This window comes from Anopheles gambiae, chromosome 3 (assembly GCF_943734735.2).
Source record: "Anopheles gambiae chromosome 3, idAnoGambNW_F1_1, whole genome shotgun sequence".
NCBI classification, from domain to species: Eukaryota; Metazoa; Arthropoda; class Insecta; order Diptera; family Culicidae; genus Anopheles; species Anopheles gambiae.
The window spans coordinates 92,046,211-92,061,828 of NC_064602.1; the positions used below are offsets into that span (position 1 = coordinate 92,046,211).

A 15,618-nucleotide genomic window follows, 5' to 3' on the forward strand; every position below is an offset into this window, starting at 1 on the left:
AGGACAATGGAGGAGCGGTTATAACGACGAGCTATACGAGATATACGGCGACCTCAATGTCGTGCAGCGTATAAAGCTCGCCAGGCTCCGGTGAACATGGCATGGAAACGGCATGGAACATGGAAACGGACGACCCAGCCCGTAAAGTCTTTTTAGGCCGCCCACAAGGAAAGAGGAGGCGTGGTAGGCCCAAACTGAGGTGGCAAGATGGCGTGATGGTTGTTAAGCCATGCGAGTTGACGACGGTACCACGAGTCTTTCGGAATATACGGAACTAACAATCGTTAAGGGTAGAACGTGTATCGTCGTCCCATTTGGCAGGGATTTTCATTGGCGGGAATTCGAAAAGAGCTTATTGGGTAATACGATTCTTCAAGTTTTGCCGCATAGCGTAGATTAGGTTCGTTCCCGAGGGGACACAATTCCGCTCTACTGATATAATTGGTACTTGAATCTTCGAGATTACGATCACGATATGTGTTAGTTGCAATGATTTTCTTGAAAGTTAGGTTTCCAAACGAACTTGTTGAAGTGTTCAGCTTAGAACAAAATGCAACAGGTGACCGCCTACCGCTATTCCACAATCTCAAGCGCAGTCGCACAAGTCCATCACAACCTTTGATCACCATAGCAACGCAAACATAGGCCATACAAAACAATCCCCGTTCATTCCCACAAAAACGGGATTTCTTTCCTAATTCAATCCTAACGAAATTCGCCCCCGAAATGGAGCTAGAACTGACGCGCGTCGACTACACCAACGTTGGATTAACTGGACCAAACAGCCTGCAGCTGTTGCCTCCGAGCGCCAGCACTGCGTCCAGTAGCGGCGGCGGGCACAAGCAGCAGCAGAAAGTGGCCATCGGCGACCAGGACGGGGTGCTGCAGCTGTTCTCCATGAAGAAGGACGAGCTGCAGGTGCACTTTAAAACGCTGCCGAGCGAAAAGATAGCCTCGGTCAAGCTGGGCGGGCAGGCGGGCTCGGTGGCGGACAAAATTTTCACCGCCTCTGAGAACAAGGTGCGTGGCTTCAACAAGAAGGGCAAACTGTTCCTCGCGTTCGAAACGAGCCTTACCGAAACGATACGCTCGATGTGCGTGAGCGGGAGTGATCTGCTGGTGTGCGGGAATCACGTGTACAACCACTACCGGGACTGCAAGGAGGTTGGGTCGTACCTGTGCGGGGACGTGATAGTGGACGTGGCGGCGCTTTGCCCCAACAACACCAGCCGGTTGATAACGGTGCTGGCCTGTTCGGGGCGTGTGTTGCGCGTGCTGGAGCATGCCCGTGTGCGCCAAACGCTCGAGCTGGAAAGTGTGCCGACGGTGCTGTACGTACCGAAGGGCATAGGGGATCGAATTCTGTGCGGCTTTTCCGACGGGAGTGTGATACTGTTTCATCTGAATCTGCTGTCGACGGAGGTGAAGCGAGAGGTGCTGGTTGCCGACCGGGAAGGGGAAGGAATACTGAGCGCGGTCACCTGTCTCGCGACGTACGATCTTTCCGGCGACGGCAAGGAAGAGTTGATCGTAGGACGGCGCGATGGCACGCTGCAGGTATTCGCGATGAACTCGGACGAGTATCAGTTCGAGATGGAATGTACGCAGATCTATCGCGACAACTTCAGCGAAAGCATATCGGCCCTGCAGGGCGGCTGTGTCGGGGCCACCAACTATACCGAGATCGTGGTCTGCACCTACTCGGGCCGCATCTTTGGCCTGACGACGCAGTGCATTAGCAAAAGCTTGGGCGACAATGGGTCGCGCAGCGCGGAAAAGCTCGCCGGCACACCGGTCGATACGTCCGCCAAGCTGCAGCGCATACGGGCCGAGATTTACGAGCTCGAGCAGACGATCGCGAAGGAACGGGAGCGCTATCAGCTCTCCACGCAGGCACTGTCGTCTGGGCTCTCCGCAATACCGATGCTACCGATAAACGATGCGTTCCTTCTGTCGAAGGACGACGCAACGTACCTGCTTTCGCTGGAAATACCGACACCGATCGAGCACGTGCTGCTGCAATGTGATGCACCGATCACGCTGCTGGATGTGGAGAAAAATACGGCCGTCGTGAGCTTCAGTGAGTGCGATAAGCTGAGCGGCAACAGTTTGCTGGCGAGCTACCGGTGCCAGTTGAACACGAACCGGATCGATCTCAAGTTCCGCACGATCGAGGGTCAAACCGGTACGCTGCAGGTGTACATCACGCCCAACCTGCAGCCCAAGTGTTGTCAGCTGAAGCGATATCCCATAGCGCCACTGTCGCTGCACATGATCGTGCATAATGCGACGGACGAAATGTTGGCCCGGCCAATGAACACGCTAACGTTGCGTGGCCCTTTCAGTCAGGCGGAGATGCACAACTGGATGATCAACAGCATCCCCGAGCTGCCGGAGAAGCTGTACGAGAGTGGTAAGGTGGCGTACACGTTTCGGCACGTCTTCATCGGTACGCTGCTCGTCTGCGAGTACGGCAAGGGGGAGGCCACGTTTCGGAGCGATAACATTTCCACCATCTCGATACTGAAGGACTTCATCACGAAGGAAGCGACGAAGAAGCGTATTAAGCTGGAAATCTCTACGTGTAAGTAAAGGCTTTCGGAGGCATTATTCACTCAAGGGCCGCAATATTATATACTTCTTTGTTTTGTTTCTTCTTCTTCTTAACAACAGCTATAAACGAGTCAACGATACCTTCCCTGATCAAGCTGATCGAGCCGATGATTTTACACTACAACAAACTTACCAAAGACTATCAGCTGGCCCAGGCCCTGCTCGATCTGGACATTCGCGACGACGACGAGTTTAACACACTGTCCGAGGAGTACCGGTCGCTCATCCGCAACCAGCAGGCGATCGGTGCCGAGTTCCGCAAGCAGCCGACGATACTGAACCGGATCTACGGCATCCTGACCGATCTGTACATCGACAAGTTCAAGTTCAAGGGCGTGAACGTGAAGACGAAGCTGCCGCAGCTGATCGAGCTGCTGGAAAACTACTCCTACGACGAGCTCGTTCAGTTCTACAGCGTTGTCAAGGCAGGCGACGAAGAGCTCGGTGACGGTTAGATGCGCGCTTTCGCCGGTTCGATTTAGTTCGCTTTCTTTTGCAGCACCACGCACCAGTTGCCCTGATCGTAGTAGCTTTCCAGCAGCACGATGCTGTCCCCGCCGCTAGCGAGACAAAGCTTCTCCAGCTCGTGCTCCTCGAACACGTGATAGTAGCGTAGAAAGGTGGCCTTTTCCGTCGACTCGCTCGACCGTAGCTTCCACGGTACGAGCAAATCTTGGTGCTGAAATTGTGTCCTATTGGTGTGGACGGGTAGCGTACAGTCACCCGCTCCCGAAACCCTTTCCAGCTGTACCGGCTGGGTGTCGGGTGGGGTTTCCGCCACGTCCTCGGCGGGTGGTTTGTTGTTCTGTTTGTTCTGCCGTAGGTAGCTGGATTTTTTCGCATTAGCTTCCTGATTTTTGGCCCACACGTAGATCAGCGCCCGGCTGCCGGGGCGTAGCACTCGTATCATCTCGGAAATGGCGCGCTGTCTGCGTTCGTCGGTTGCTAGATGGTGAATGACGGCTATGCTAATGCAAGCATCGACCGATTGGTCGCGGAAGGGAACCGCAAGACAGTCGCACTGGAGCACGTTAAACCCTCGTTCAATGCAAACCTGGAGCAGCCCCTCGCTACGATCACAACCGAGCTGAAGGTGGAGAAAGTAAGTGAAATTCATGAGTGAAGTCAAATAATTGTACAATAAATTTACGCCTTACCAACACAGAGCATCCGCTTGAAGCTAGATACTTTCCGTTGCCACATCCGACATCCAGCAAAACGTCACCGGCCGATAACGATCGAACGAAAGCTTCCACCCTTGGCCAGGGTGAATGTCGCGTGTCGCTAAAATGTTTCGCTATCTCGTTGTACACCCGATGCACGTTTTGCGCCTCCACCTGGGCAGCGTGTGACGCCAGCAAGCTGGCCTGATTCGATACCGACTGCTGCGCGGTATCACACAGCCGCGGGAATGTACACCCACACTGGTCGTTTGGAAGCAATTTTCTAAACGTTAACGAAACCCGCAGCTGTCGCTTTCGTACGGTCAGTCCTCCGTTCGGTGCCGGAATTGTGTCCATCTTGCGCGGCGTTATACCGTGCGTCCAGTCGTATCGGCTTTCGCCCGACATTATCAGCAGCGATCGCGACGGTAAGTCGACACAAACCGCTTTTCCGGAGGAGGGTTGCTTAAACTCCATCACAACGTCGCTGCCGAGGGAGAGGGACAGTATGGGATCGTCGAAGGCACTGTGTGTGTCCACATGCGGTGGTATACCCTGTCCCAGCTCGTACTGGTTCACCGTCAGCTGGTCCGGCACGTGCCAGCGTAGGTGGGGATGTAGCTGTTGCAGCTTTTGCCATAGCTCACCGCAAACGGAAGGTATTTTGCGTTCCAGCGGCTTCGTCCTGTCCACGTTGTTTGAACCGTAAACAAACTCGTACCCGAAATGTTTCACTTTTCGATGTTTGAGCGTTTTGTTCGGTTCTGTATCGGGTTGCTCGGTATCTTCACTGATTTGCACTGCCTCCAGCAGCGCCTGCTCCATTGCTTCGTCGATAAAATCACACTCCAGGATTAATCCATCGGGTCGGCAGGCATTCCACGGATCATCACGATACGCGGGAAGTGCATTACAGAATGCCAACAGCAACACGGCACCATCCTGGCCCAACGTGCAGAGTCCATTCAGTGCCGTGTAAATAACGTCGGCCTCGGTGATGGAGGAGCATTGAAGAAAACAGTACGATTTACCCGGCGGGAACAGCACCTGCTGGATGGTTCCGTGCTGCAGGGCTTCCTTTAGCAGAGCCTCTTGCTGCAAACCTGTCGATAGGCCCGCATTGCAGATCGCGATAAGCTACGGGATAAAGGAATGTGTGATTAGATTGTTTGGAACAACACACGGGATGGCGAGAATTGCATACCTTTGTTGGCTCGTCAGAGAATGTTATTCCCGCATCCTTTTCGATCAGCAGCTGGCAGCGTTTGATTTTCTTGCCGATCTTTTTCTCCAAATTTTTCGATAAAGTCATCGTGTGTGGAGTACGATTGCAGGGTGCCAAACACGCGCCCGCGTCGCCCGGTGGAATGTAAACAAACAAACCTGACAGCCGGGCCCAAGGTTATTAGAGGTGAGGTAGTGGATTTGTATTTTGCAATAAATATTGCCCAATATCAATGATAATCTGCATAACAGGAGAAGAAAACTGTAGGAATTTGATTAATTGAAAGTAAAACAAACATCTAGCATGAAAAATAGTGTGTTTGTGTGATAAATCGACAGCTTTTGCTGAACTTGTGCTTGGACATGCGGTGGTGTTAGAGCGCCAGCTACATGTGAACTATCAAAGCTTTCTTCAAACCCTTGAAGCTTTGATTACTTTTGCAAGGATATGATCTAGAAACATTAGCATTTATTCATGATGATCCTCATTATAATGCAAGCTATACATAAGTAACCTGCAATATTAGGTCAGAACTCATACTGGTGCTGGAACAGATTCCAATCCCATACAGGTGTTAGAATAAAGCGTGAACCTACACTGGGTATGGATCTGATCCTAACCCCTTACCGGTCCTCCTTTAACTGATAGTGACACCATACCGGTGGTGGACCATACCGGGCATTGAATTGATTTTGACCCTATATCTGTGCTGGAACTGCTCCAAACGCCGTACCGGCCCAGGAATTAATCGCGAACCCATAGCAAAACATATACTAAACCTATCCTGGTTCTTATTTTTCATCGACAGTATCGTCAACTCGGACGTATTAACAACATGCCTGTCCTGGGATCAAGGCTCGTATGGACCGTATCGTAGGCTCATATCGTTTTTTTTTTTTAACTATTTTGAACTCATTGGATTAGATAAGTTTTTTTTTATTTAGCTCGCAATATTTAATTGAATGTTAATAGGACCTCTAACCAATTCCGGATTTGGTACCGAAGTCGACTCCGGAATCAGCTCCATAGTCAACTCCGGAATGGATTCCGAACACCGGGTAGGTCCGCTTCCGAGCTCTCACCACTACAGCACACTTCTATGCATTTTTGCACTTCTCCGACAGATACTTCTCCACGGTGATCGTGATCTTGAACTGAGCTCGCTGGATATCGTTTTGTTTTATGCCAGTTATCGTTATTTATTATTTCTGTTTTTTGTTATTTTCTTCTTCTTTCCTTAGCATTTTTTCAAGAGTTAAGTTTATGTTTAAAGGCTTAAGATAACCATGAATAAACTCCACCTCCAATTAGACCACATGGTGTTTGTAGAGATATTTGAACAAGCAAATTGCAACGGCGATGGCTTCAAAGTCCTTTGAACTATGCCAACAGAAAATAGCAAATACATACAGCAACGCAATAATCATTATGACCCGATCGATTTCACCGATTTCACATTACACACCATCGGCACACACACACTAATCAAACGTATCACGTGAACAAAATGCAAATATTAAATGACATTATTTGCGGTTACACTGTTTACCGTTTGCCTGCCAATATCAATGGTTCGATTACCGTGTGCCGTAATGATCCAAACCCGTTATCGTTTGACCCTTATCGAGTGGGCCATAATCATCATCATCAATTGAATCAAAAGGTATGCCCCTATTGATCCCCCGCATTGATTGTCCCCTTTCCGAATGATTAGTTTGCAAATTATTAAAACCCAAGCCCGAGCGGCCCGACAGTTTCTTCCCAAAACGATGGTAAAATGCTACCACCCCCCGCACGGCGGCCAAAAAGCTAACCATTTGTTTGCTATGCAAACTTGCAATTGCAACGATGGGGCAGCAACATCAAAAGGTTAGCGGTGAGTTAGGGCCTTACGCCTTGCGGTGGTTCGACTTCAAAGAGGTGCAATGCTGTTGCATACATGGATGAGATCTGTCGACACGCGAAGCCACTTTTCCTTTCAATCCAGGCTCGTTTTGTAAGGAAAACGGAAAGGTAGCACTAAAGACTAGGAAGGATGCAGCACAAGCTAAATGGAACATTGGCAACTAGGAAAGGGAGCGTTTGCATAATTGATTGGAGTTGCTAGAGGAACGCTTTTTGGTATGGAACGGTGTACCGGAATTGAAGTGCCAAATATTTCCCGGAAGCTGTCCAATAATGCCATTCTTAATCGGTTGGTGAAAGCTAATTTCGCTACTATTAGCTTCCAAGAATTCGGACTCCGAAATTGAATTTCCCCCAAGCGATCCTTTCCGTGAGCATTAACAGTTCGCTCGACAACTGACTTACCCGCGAGTGGTGGTCCGAAAGAGTTCCACCGAACAGGAGGCTAACCGGGAGAGGTCAGCTGCGGTTTGTAGCCAGATTGGTGTGGAATAAATTGAATTTAATTTATTTATACGGTTTTGCCAATCTGTGCCGACAGGATGGTGTGTAGTGTCTGTGCCTCCAGCGCACCAGGACGGACACACTCTTTCCCCTCTCTCTCTCGCTCTACTGTGTTGTGACGTACGATCTGAAATCGATTTGAAAGCGATTAGAGAGAGCATGTTTTGATCCTTCCCTTGCAGTATCCCTACCTGCTCGCTCGCGGTTCCCAAACGACCTTCCATCGCATGGCGTGAACCAGCGAGTGACCGAAAGATAGCGAGAACTGCGCAATATCTGCACTCAGTGCATTTTATTGCACACGGCACACTGGCGCACTTGCGTTGGGCACTTTCCGGTGCAAACAGGCAAGGGAAAGGATTTGTTTTGCTCCCCCCGCCACTCCGATGGAGTCAATCTGACGCCAAACTGTCCGTGCGTGTGTGTGTGTGTGTGTGGCCCGTGTCCAGGGCGATGTTTATCTGTACCCGGTGCCCGGTTGCTGCCGTAAAAGCTTGCCGTTTTTTGTGTATGTTTTTGCCTTATTTTCACCCACCGTTGTGAGCGCACGATGGGGATCGAATCCTGGGTGCAATTAAATTGCATTTCCTGTTCGTCGGTGACGTTGGGGGGGGGGGGGGGGGGGGAGAAGACAGTGAGCGGCCAGAGTCATCAATGATTGCTATCTGTGGTATCGTTGTGGCACTGTCGGTTGGACCGAACACGAACCTTCGGTACCCAGGATTGGCCAAGCGAAAGGCCGGAAAGCCGTGGTCGATTTCGAGGAAGGTGCAAGGGGAAAATGTTTGCAATGGAAGGCTACCACAGTAATGCACCGGGAACGTATCATCAAACACAGAGAGAGAGAGAGAGAGAGAGAGAGAGAGAAAAAATCCTGAAAGAAGGGTAGCAAAATGACCAATGGAATGACCAACGACGGACTGATCACAAATTGAAATGAGCGTCCCGGGTCATCACGGAACCAGGGCAGGAGGCAAAAAACTGCACGCCATTGCAATAATTTGCTGTTTTTGTCATTGTGTCGATTGCAATAAAACACAAAAAAGTTAGAAGTTGGATAAGCAGAAGTATACGAACAAAGCATAAAAAACTAGGATGACATCGGTAGCAAATGGGGTTTTGCAAAGGTAAATGGCAACAGCAAATGGGAAGGAGTTTTTTTCAGACATTGAAAAGTGTAATTTGATGAAATTGTACATTTTTATCCCACCTCCTCTCCCGCGACTAAGCAAATTGCTTCTATAGTGATGTCAAAGGGAAAAGGAACATGGTCATCAGAGTGATTTATGTTTACGTCCTGTGGTGGCAGCATGCTAATGAAAAGAGATCGATTTTCTTTGGAGCGAACGAGTTCGATGGGAAAGACTGGGGCGTACTGTTTTACATAAACTTTTTCTTTAACTTTGTATAATTTCCTCGCGTTTGTGGCATTCTTCGATTGAATCCTTTAAATTAACCGAATTTTAAAGGTCTATCGATCGCTATCTAGGTTCTAATTTTATTCTTTTTCTCAGAGGAAGTATTGTATTGCCTGCATTGTAGACTACTGACCGTCATAGACTGACGGTGAGAATATTAATCATCTAAGGATGTGAATGTAGTAGGGGCTAGCAATCTTAACAATCTTAAAAACTCGTACATTCACATAAGATATGAGCATCGCTTAAAGCGGGGCGGTCTCGTGGAAAGGTCGTCAACTTGCACGGCTTAATAACACACTCGTCGTGGGTTCAAGTCCTGGAATGCGACAGAATCTACAGAAGTCGCGAAAGCCTGTATAGGCCTACATGATGTCCTTCTAGGACGTTACGTCAAGTAGCAGAAGAAGAAGTAAAGCGGGTTTTGTATCGAAGGATTGACACACGACAATATTAAATTGTCCCAAAAGTATTTATATAAAGCCCCTGGCCTTATAATAAAATGTGATTAATTGATACACATAAAAAAAGATCACGATCATTACATGCATTGCAATTTTTAAGACAAACAAATGATCATTGTTGTATGTTTTAAGTAAGACACGCACATGATTCATAATACTCAAACTCAAACTATATGTACATATTAATATATTTAAAAAATAATCGCTACATTCCATAACTATATACAAATTCATTTTCAAAAGACATGATATTTTCAATATCAATCTTGAAATTATATAATTTATTTCACAATATCACACAACAATATCACACAACTAACAATAATTACAAAATTGCGCTGATTAACTAAATTGCGATAACTTTGTAATGTTCGTTTCTACCTTTGACTGAAGGTGTATGCATTTTTGTCGCATTATTGAACTTTCACCTGCCAGCATCGGTGGCCAGTGTGTCCAAAATTGACCCTTTGCTGGGAACGCAATGCTTTTCGGACAGGATTTACCACCACAACTCTAACCATAGATGCGCTAAAATGGCACTGACAGCATGGCACTTTCAAATAAGAAACAAGCTTGCACGGTGGCATTATGGTATGCTATAATACCGCAGCCGAATGGGGTTGCATCTTCTTGAGGTTGGTTTTGTAAGCATTTATGACATCCATATTTTTCTCCCACCGCCAAAGCCGTCTCGCTGCAGCTAATTATCTTGAGCGTAGCTTCGGGCTCACCACTCAATCGCTGCCGACCATTTGGAAGGGAACGCAGGCACAGTAAGAGCACAGTAACTACCAACTAACCTGAATTTGGGGGCTCCTAAAATTCACGATGCACACCGAAAGATGGGGCGAGAGGGTTTTGATTTTTTGCACTTTTATTGCACCTCTACCCTCTCTCTCGAATGCAGTAAACAAATTGCATTCGGTCAGACGCGGTGCGCCATAAACCGAAGTGACGGCAGACATTTCTTCCCATGGGGATGCTATAAATTCAGTGTGGAGATGCTGTCCCCCTTCATTGTGTATTGCAAACGGTGGGAAATGCATTTCTAACAGGTTTTTGGTGGAAAAAATGTGGCCAAAATGAAGGGATTAAAACATTGGCGTGAACCGAAAGAGCACTGCACTGCACTGCGGGAGTTTAGTTCGTTCGAGCGAGATCGTTCCAGAACATTCTAGGAGGGCGTGCTCTGCTCCACCAACGCGTCGTTTCCCTAGCAGAGCATTCTTGTGGTAGATAAACTTTAAAAGCCTCCTAATGTTTGTGCCGTGATTTGCTGGATCTACACCATCCTGCCCCATTATGTCTCATCCCTTCTAATGCATGCAAGAAAAAGGATCCTCTATCCATAGACAAATGTTTGGCTTTGATTCCTATCAAATGTCCACGCATCCCGTACAGGCGGAATCGTTCGTCCTAAAGTTCCAGTTTACAAGAATCAACGTTCCCTTGCAACACAAAACCCAAAGAGAGGACACCATCTTCGAAAACACTACACAGCTAGATGACGAGACTGTCCTAGGAATGCTTTCAATTCCACGGCCCTGAGGAAGGACCCAAACCGGACACACACACACAGACCAAAAAAAGGTTTAATTTTAATATCAATTTTATTGACCATCGTAGAAAATGGTTGGAAAGATAAAACCGTCCCGCGCACGGCGAATGGCGCGCGGGAATCAAAACCCTCCGCATGTAATATAAACCCACGCGCAGCGGAGCAAAAGGGCTCACACAGGAAAGGATAACAAAACATGAAATTAAAAACACACACGCATTGGCCAGCCGCGGACAAAACGCGGACGTAGGGATTGTTGGATCTTCGATCCTTTACCTCGTTATCCTCCCCGGCTTGTGCCTTTGGGCCCTGATTGCTACACCATGAACTGTATTATTTTAAAAGCCTTCTTTTTCGTTGTTTCTATTGCCGTTTCTGTTCGCGGGGTCCTTAACGGAGGAAGGGGGGGCTGGCAGGTTCGGCGTCCTATCTTGCCCACCTAACAACACACCAAGGGGAGAAGTTGTTGTGCATCTTCTGCTCCGCGGAACAAGGCGACATGTCCGCAACGTATATTTTTTAATTCTTCTGCCCTGTCCCGGGATCATGTTTCCCGTGGTCAGTGTTTTACAACATTTCATTCGATCGCCTCGGAGACTCCTCGCAATGTGGCGTCACCAGAAGAGGCTGGCTGGCAGGCCTGAAATCAAGGAATGCGTGTTGTGTTGCGCGTTTTGTTGTGTGTGGTGGTGTGCCTTTATTCTACCCTCTACCCTATACCGGCTAATAATAGCTAATCATGATCATGATGGTCGCGATGGAACGAAAAGGGCTTTACTGTTGCCGGTGTGTTAATTCGTTCTTTTCTTTGTGGGCTGTTGTTGCTCTGTGTGTGTGTGTGACGGGAGGGATAGGCTATAAATAGGCTGTTTTGGTACAGTTTTACAATGGATGCGGGGTTTTATTTTGGAGTTTCGTGTCACGGTGTCAACTAGGTCTAGGTTCTGGAGTTACATTTGTTTGCAATTGTTCGGTATTACGCATTGAATTTCCCAATGAATGTCAATGGATATTTGAAGATCTTGGCGTACAGCAATTGCTGATATTGAAAAATCTACAACCAAATTGATATTTTTTATCAATATGCTCATAATGATCATACACGCTAATTTTGCTTTATACTTTGAGGGAGGTCAGAGGTCAATTTACACCAGGCTAGACCATTGACGAACTTCTTCTACTTGGTGTAACGTCTTACGGTGACATGCAGGCCTATACATACTTTAGGGACTTATTGGTACCACCACGTAGCCGGATAGTCAAGTCCTAACTATCAAGGGACGGTTCATTCTAGGCTTAAACTCATGACGGGTATTGTTACGAACCGAGCTTCTCCGGCAGGCCACGCGATGGTTTGGCCCTCAGCAAGAGTTGCAGGGTTGTAACGGAGGAGAAACAAACAGCAGCAGAGTGGACAGAGTATTTGATACTTCGCCTACTAACCAGTCCTTCCCGCTAGTTGCTTCTGATCCAAGGTTGGGAAGCCTATGCAGACGGAAGGGGGTGTTTGGCTCGGATATCCAGGGGCTCTGTCCTATTTCGGATATTTAGAATTAAACCTCTTTACTCCAAGAGCTTCTGCGTTTGAATCCTGCTTTATTCAAAATATGGCCTACTTTTATACTAAAATTATCCTCCCAAGTTTACCCGAATATCCGTTCGGACGGGATAATTCGTGTTTCCAGAAACATCTTATTTTGACTTGGAAGGATAAACAATGGTTACTACGATTAGATTGGTAAAAAAAAGAAATTTAGAATCGCGTGCGTAACAGGTATGTTATTGAGTCGATCGAGTTGACGGCTGTACCACGAGGCCGCTCCACACTGAGAACTGAAGGATTTGGAGAGTTCTATTCGTCCTGGAATCACAGGCCCAACATTAGTTGATACCCCAAGTCAGGCATGTTGTTTGACTTAGGACCCTCGATTGACAATTGTATTTTAATTCATGTTCATGCCCTGTTGAGTTAAAAAAGCTCTCAATTCAAAGGTTCAATTCGCAATGGTTCGAGCTCATGAACGGCTCCGACAAATTGGAGGTTAAATCCATGCAATGTTATTTATTGATTGATGAAACTTCAGAACCATAAGTAAACAATTTCAATAACTGTAGTTCCGAAGTCATCGATAAATCGAAATCTTTTATATTAACATAGAATAGGTTTAGTTCTATTTAAAAGGAAGGAAGGAACAGAAAGTAAAATGATTTTACAAACACCAAATTGAACCCAAACTCAGCGTAAATGTGTCAGATTTGTAACACGGTTATCACATACGCAACAAGCTTGCTTTACTTTTTTTTTCATTAGATCTGAAGAAAACAATCAGTATTTTTGTCATATAGAAAAAAAGCAGTTCCAGCGATACGAAGGCAAAGGATGACAAAAAATGAAAAAAACGCCCTCAAAAGGCTGCCTACGCTACTCCAGTTTCAGTTGCCAACGCCTTTTCGGGATAAGAAAAAGCTATTATGGCTTGGTAACGCCATCCCTTGGCATCATATGTTGCATATGTTTAGGAGTAGTGTGGAAGGTTTTTTTTCATATCCTTTGGGTTTTTTATTTGTGATGAAGTCAACCCACAGGAGTAAAAAAAATGAAAGCAAACAAATGGTGAGAGAGGAAAACAGAAGAAAAGAATATTCTTTCACACCAAGTGTAAAATTCGATCAGTGACCTCCTTTCGTTTGAAGGTAATTTCAAGGGCAAGGCTATACAAGGCGTGTACACGTCACGAAACGTGAGTTCTACTCGAACTCGGGATGTGAGGCAAAAAATAATAAAGAAAGAATGAAAGTAAAGTCGTTTCGTACCAAACCGTTCGCGATGACATGCGGGAGGTAAATTAGAAAAGGAAAACCATCACACAACATAACGACCAGCAATAATGATCGCCCGGGGGTGGACAGTGGGTGGAGTAGAGAGCAAAAGACTCGCGCACAGTACCGTGTAAAAGCTGCAAAATCGCCTTTTGCCGTGTTTGCGAATGTCGGCGGCGAAGGTAATTTTGGAGAAATTATTATTTATGCACCGGCGTGTAACCGGGATTTGTAACGTACGATCGTAAACAATCGTGTACACCGTGGGGTGGCTGTGTGTTTGTTTAGCAGTTCAAGGGAGGAGGTGGTGATGGTAGTCAGCATAAAGCTTTAATACATCCTCTTTCCAGCATGTTGGGGTCCTTCGGTGAAGCAATCACAGGCCGGTGGAGAGTGGTAAAAAATGGCAATTGCCATTTTATTTGCCACTAGTAAAATTTTTCGGTATTAATGCCGTCCCTGAGATTACTGTTCACGGCGCGGAGCCGCACGGGACACGCCGAGGCTCGTAAGCTTAGTTGAAATAAAAACAATCATACGAGAAATTTTAATTCGCCCCAGGAAAAAGGGAAAGCTTACCACCCCAAACAAAAACTAAGCTTTCTTCCCTCTCTCTCTCTCTCTCTCTCTCTCTCTCTCTCTCTCTCTCTCTCTCTCTCTCTCTCTCTCTCTCTCTCTATCTCTCTTAGTGATATAATTTTATACATATATAGCTTTATTGCTTGACACGGTAGTTATTTGTGGTGCGAAAATCACACCATCGCAGTCTCACAGGGTTATGCTCCCCGAGGGTGGGGGTGTGGAAAATCAACAAGAAGAAATGGCCACCCTCACCAACTACAAAACAACCGTAACTCGTTTCGGGCGTTTACTTTTATACCTCATGTTTCATGCTCGCACAGCACTACACCACACGGCACACGGCCTGCGCGGTGTAAAAGTGGCTAATTTCGGACGCTTTCGGAAGCACCTTTGCGCGGTCTCTCCGTGCGCACCGGTTATAACTATTATTTATGCCTTAATTTTACGTTTTGTGCACGACCACGGTGCGTTTTGCCAGCCAGCCAGCCAGCCAGCCAGCCTGTTCAACTCACGGCGGCGTGTGCCGTTTTTATTGCACACACACAGACCACCGGCCTTCGTGCGCTCTCGACACACGGTCTTACCGAATCAGCTGTTGCAAACTTTCTTTCGGTGGGCGGTGATAGATTCCGCGCCCGGTGTCGTACCGTGGCACCGGGCCAGGTAACAGTCGGTGACAAATTTTCCGATGACAGAGAAAACAACGCCATTTTAAGGATTTTTGTTCATCTGCAAAGGAAATATTTTACAATTTTATGCTAAATGCTGAAGACATATCATTTCATTCATCTACTTTTGCAAAACTATGCACAACAATCGATTGATTGGAAATATATTCTTGAAATCTTTCCAAAATGCTATTAATATAATGCTCAAAGTAATGCTATTAATCAGTTAAGCTTGCCGAGAATATCATTTTACTTACAGGGTTTCCCACGATTTATTGGTTAGTTCCCATAAATTGTTGGTTGGTTCCCATGTTTTTTGGTGCGTTACTACGATTTTTTGGCCGTTTCACAGAATTTGTTGGTTCAATTGTACTCAACCAATATCCAATCGGACGATACCAATAAATTATGAGAACGAACCAAAAATCTATTTATTCCTTATTTATTTATTTTCTCTTCATTTAATAGTGTCCGGGAGCGCTTCTTCGCTTCGCAAAAAAAATGACATTAAAGTGAACGATTAACGACTAGCATGACCACTAAACTAAAAGCCGCTCAAAACCAGCGCCTTATTTACAAGTGTTTCCAAAATTTGAAACCTACTGTCTGCAGGAAAGCGAAAAACAAACATTCATCCAAGCAGCCGTACCATGGTTCACTGGCCATCGGACGATAAAATTATGACAATCGCTGAAGCG

General features: G+C 46.7%; 2 protein-coding genes across 2 annotated transcripts; one reads left to right on the top strand and one right to left on the bottom strand.

Annotated features, from left to right (window-relative positions):
• The first annotated feature begins 475 nt into the window (after positions 1–475).
• On the top strand, positions 476–3,777 carry LOC1280761 (Bardet-Biedl syndrome 7 protein). Its single transcript, XM_320627.4, has 2 exons — positions 476–2,584; positions 2,674–3,777. The coding sequence occupies exons 1-2, from the start codon at positions 727–729 to the stop codon at positions 3,066–3,068; spliced, it is 2,253 nt and encodes a 750-aa protein (XP_320627.4). The 5' UTR covers positions 476–726; the 3' UTR covers positions 3,069–3,777.
• LOC1280760 (alkylated DNA repair protein alkB homolog 8) lies at positions 2,638–5,199 on the bottom strand. The gene is made up of 3 exons (XM_320626.3): positions 4,981–5,199; positions 3,771–4,913; positions 2,638–3,700 (listed from the first exon to the last, which is right to left on the bottom strand). The coding sequence occupies exons 1-3, from the start codon at positions 5,086–5,088 to the stop codon at positions 3,092–3,094; spliced, it is 1,860 nt and encodes a 619-aa protein (XP_320626.3). The 5' UTR covers positions 5,089–5,199; the 3' UTR covers positions 2,638–3,091.
• Positions 5,200–15,618: the final 10,419 nt, after the last annotated feature.

Excerpts from the sequence above, each read along its gene's own strand:
- LOC1280761 (XM_320627.4), top strand. The coding sequence starts at position 727 with ATGGAGCTAGAACTGACGCGCGTCGACTACACCAACGTTGGATTAACT. Across the intron at positions 2,585-2,673 it reads TAAGCTGGAAATCTCTACGT|CTATAAACGAGTCAACGATA; the intron begins GTAAGTAAAGGC and ends TCTTAACAACAG.
- LOC1280760 (XM_320626.3), bottom strand. The coding sequence starts at position 5,088 with ATGACTTTATCGAAAAATTTGGAGAAAAAGATCGGCAAGAAAATCAAA. Across the intron at positions 4,914-4,980 it reads TCTCTGACGAGCCAACAAAG|CTTATCGCGATCTGCAATGC; the intron begins GTATGCAATTCT and ends TTTATCCCGTAG. Across the intron at positions 3,701-3,770 it reads CAAGCGGATGCTCTGTGTTG|CTCGGTTGTGATCGTAGCGA; the intron begins GTAAGGCGTAAA and ends CTCCACCTTCAG.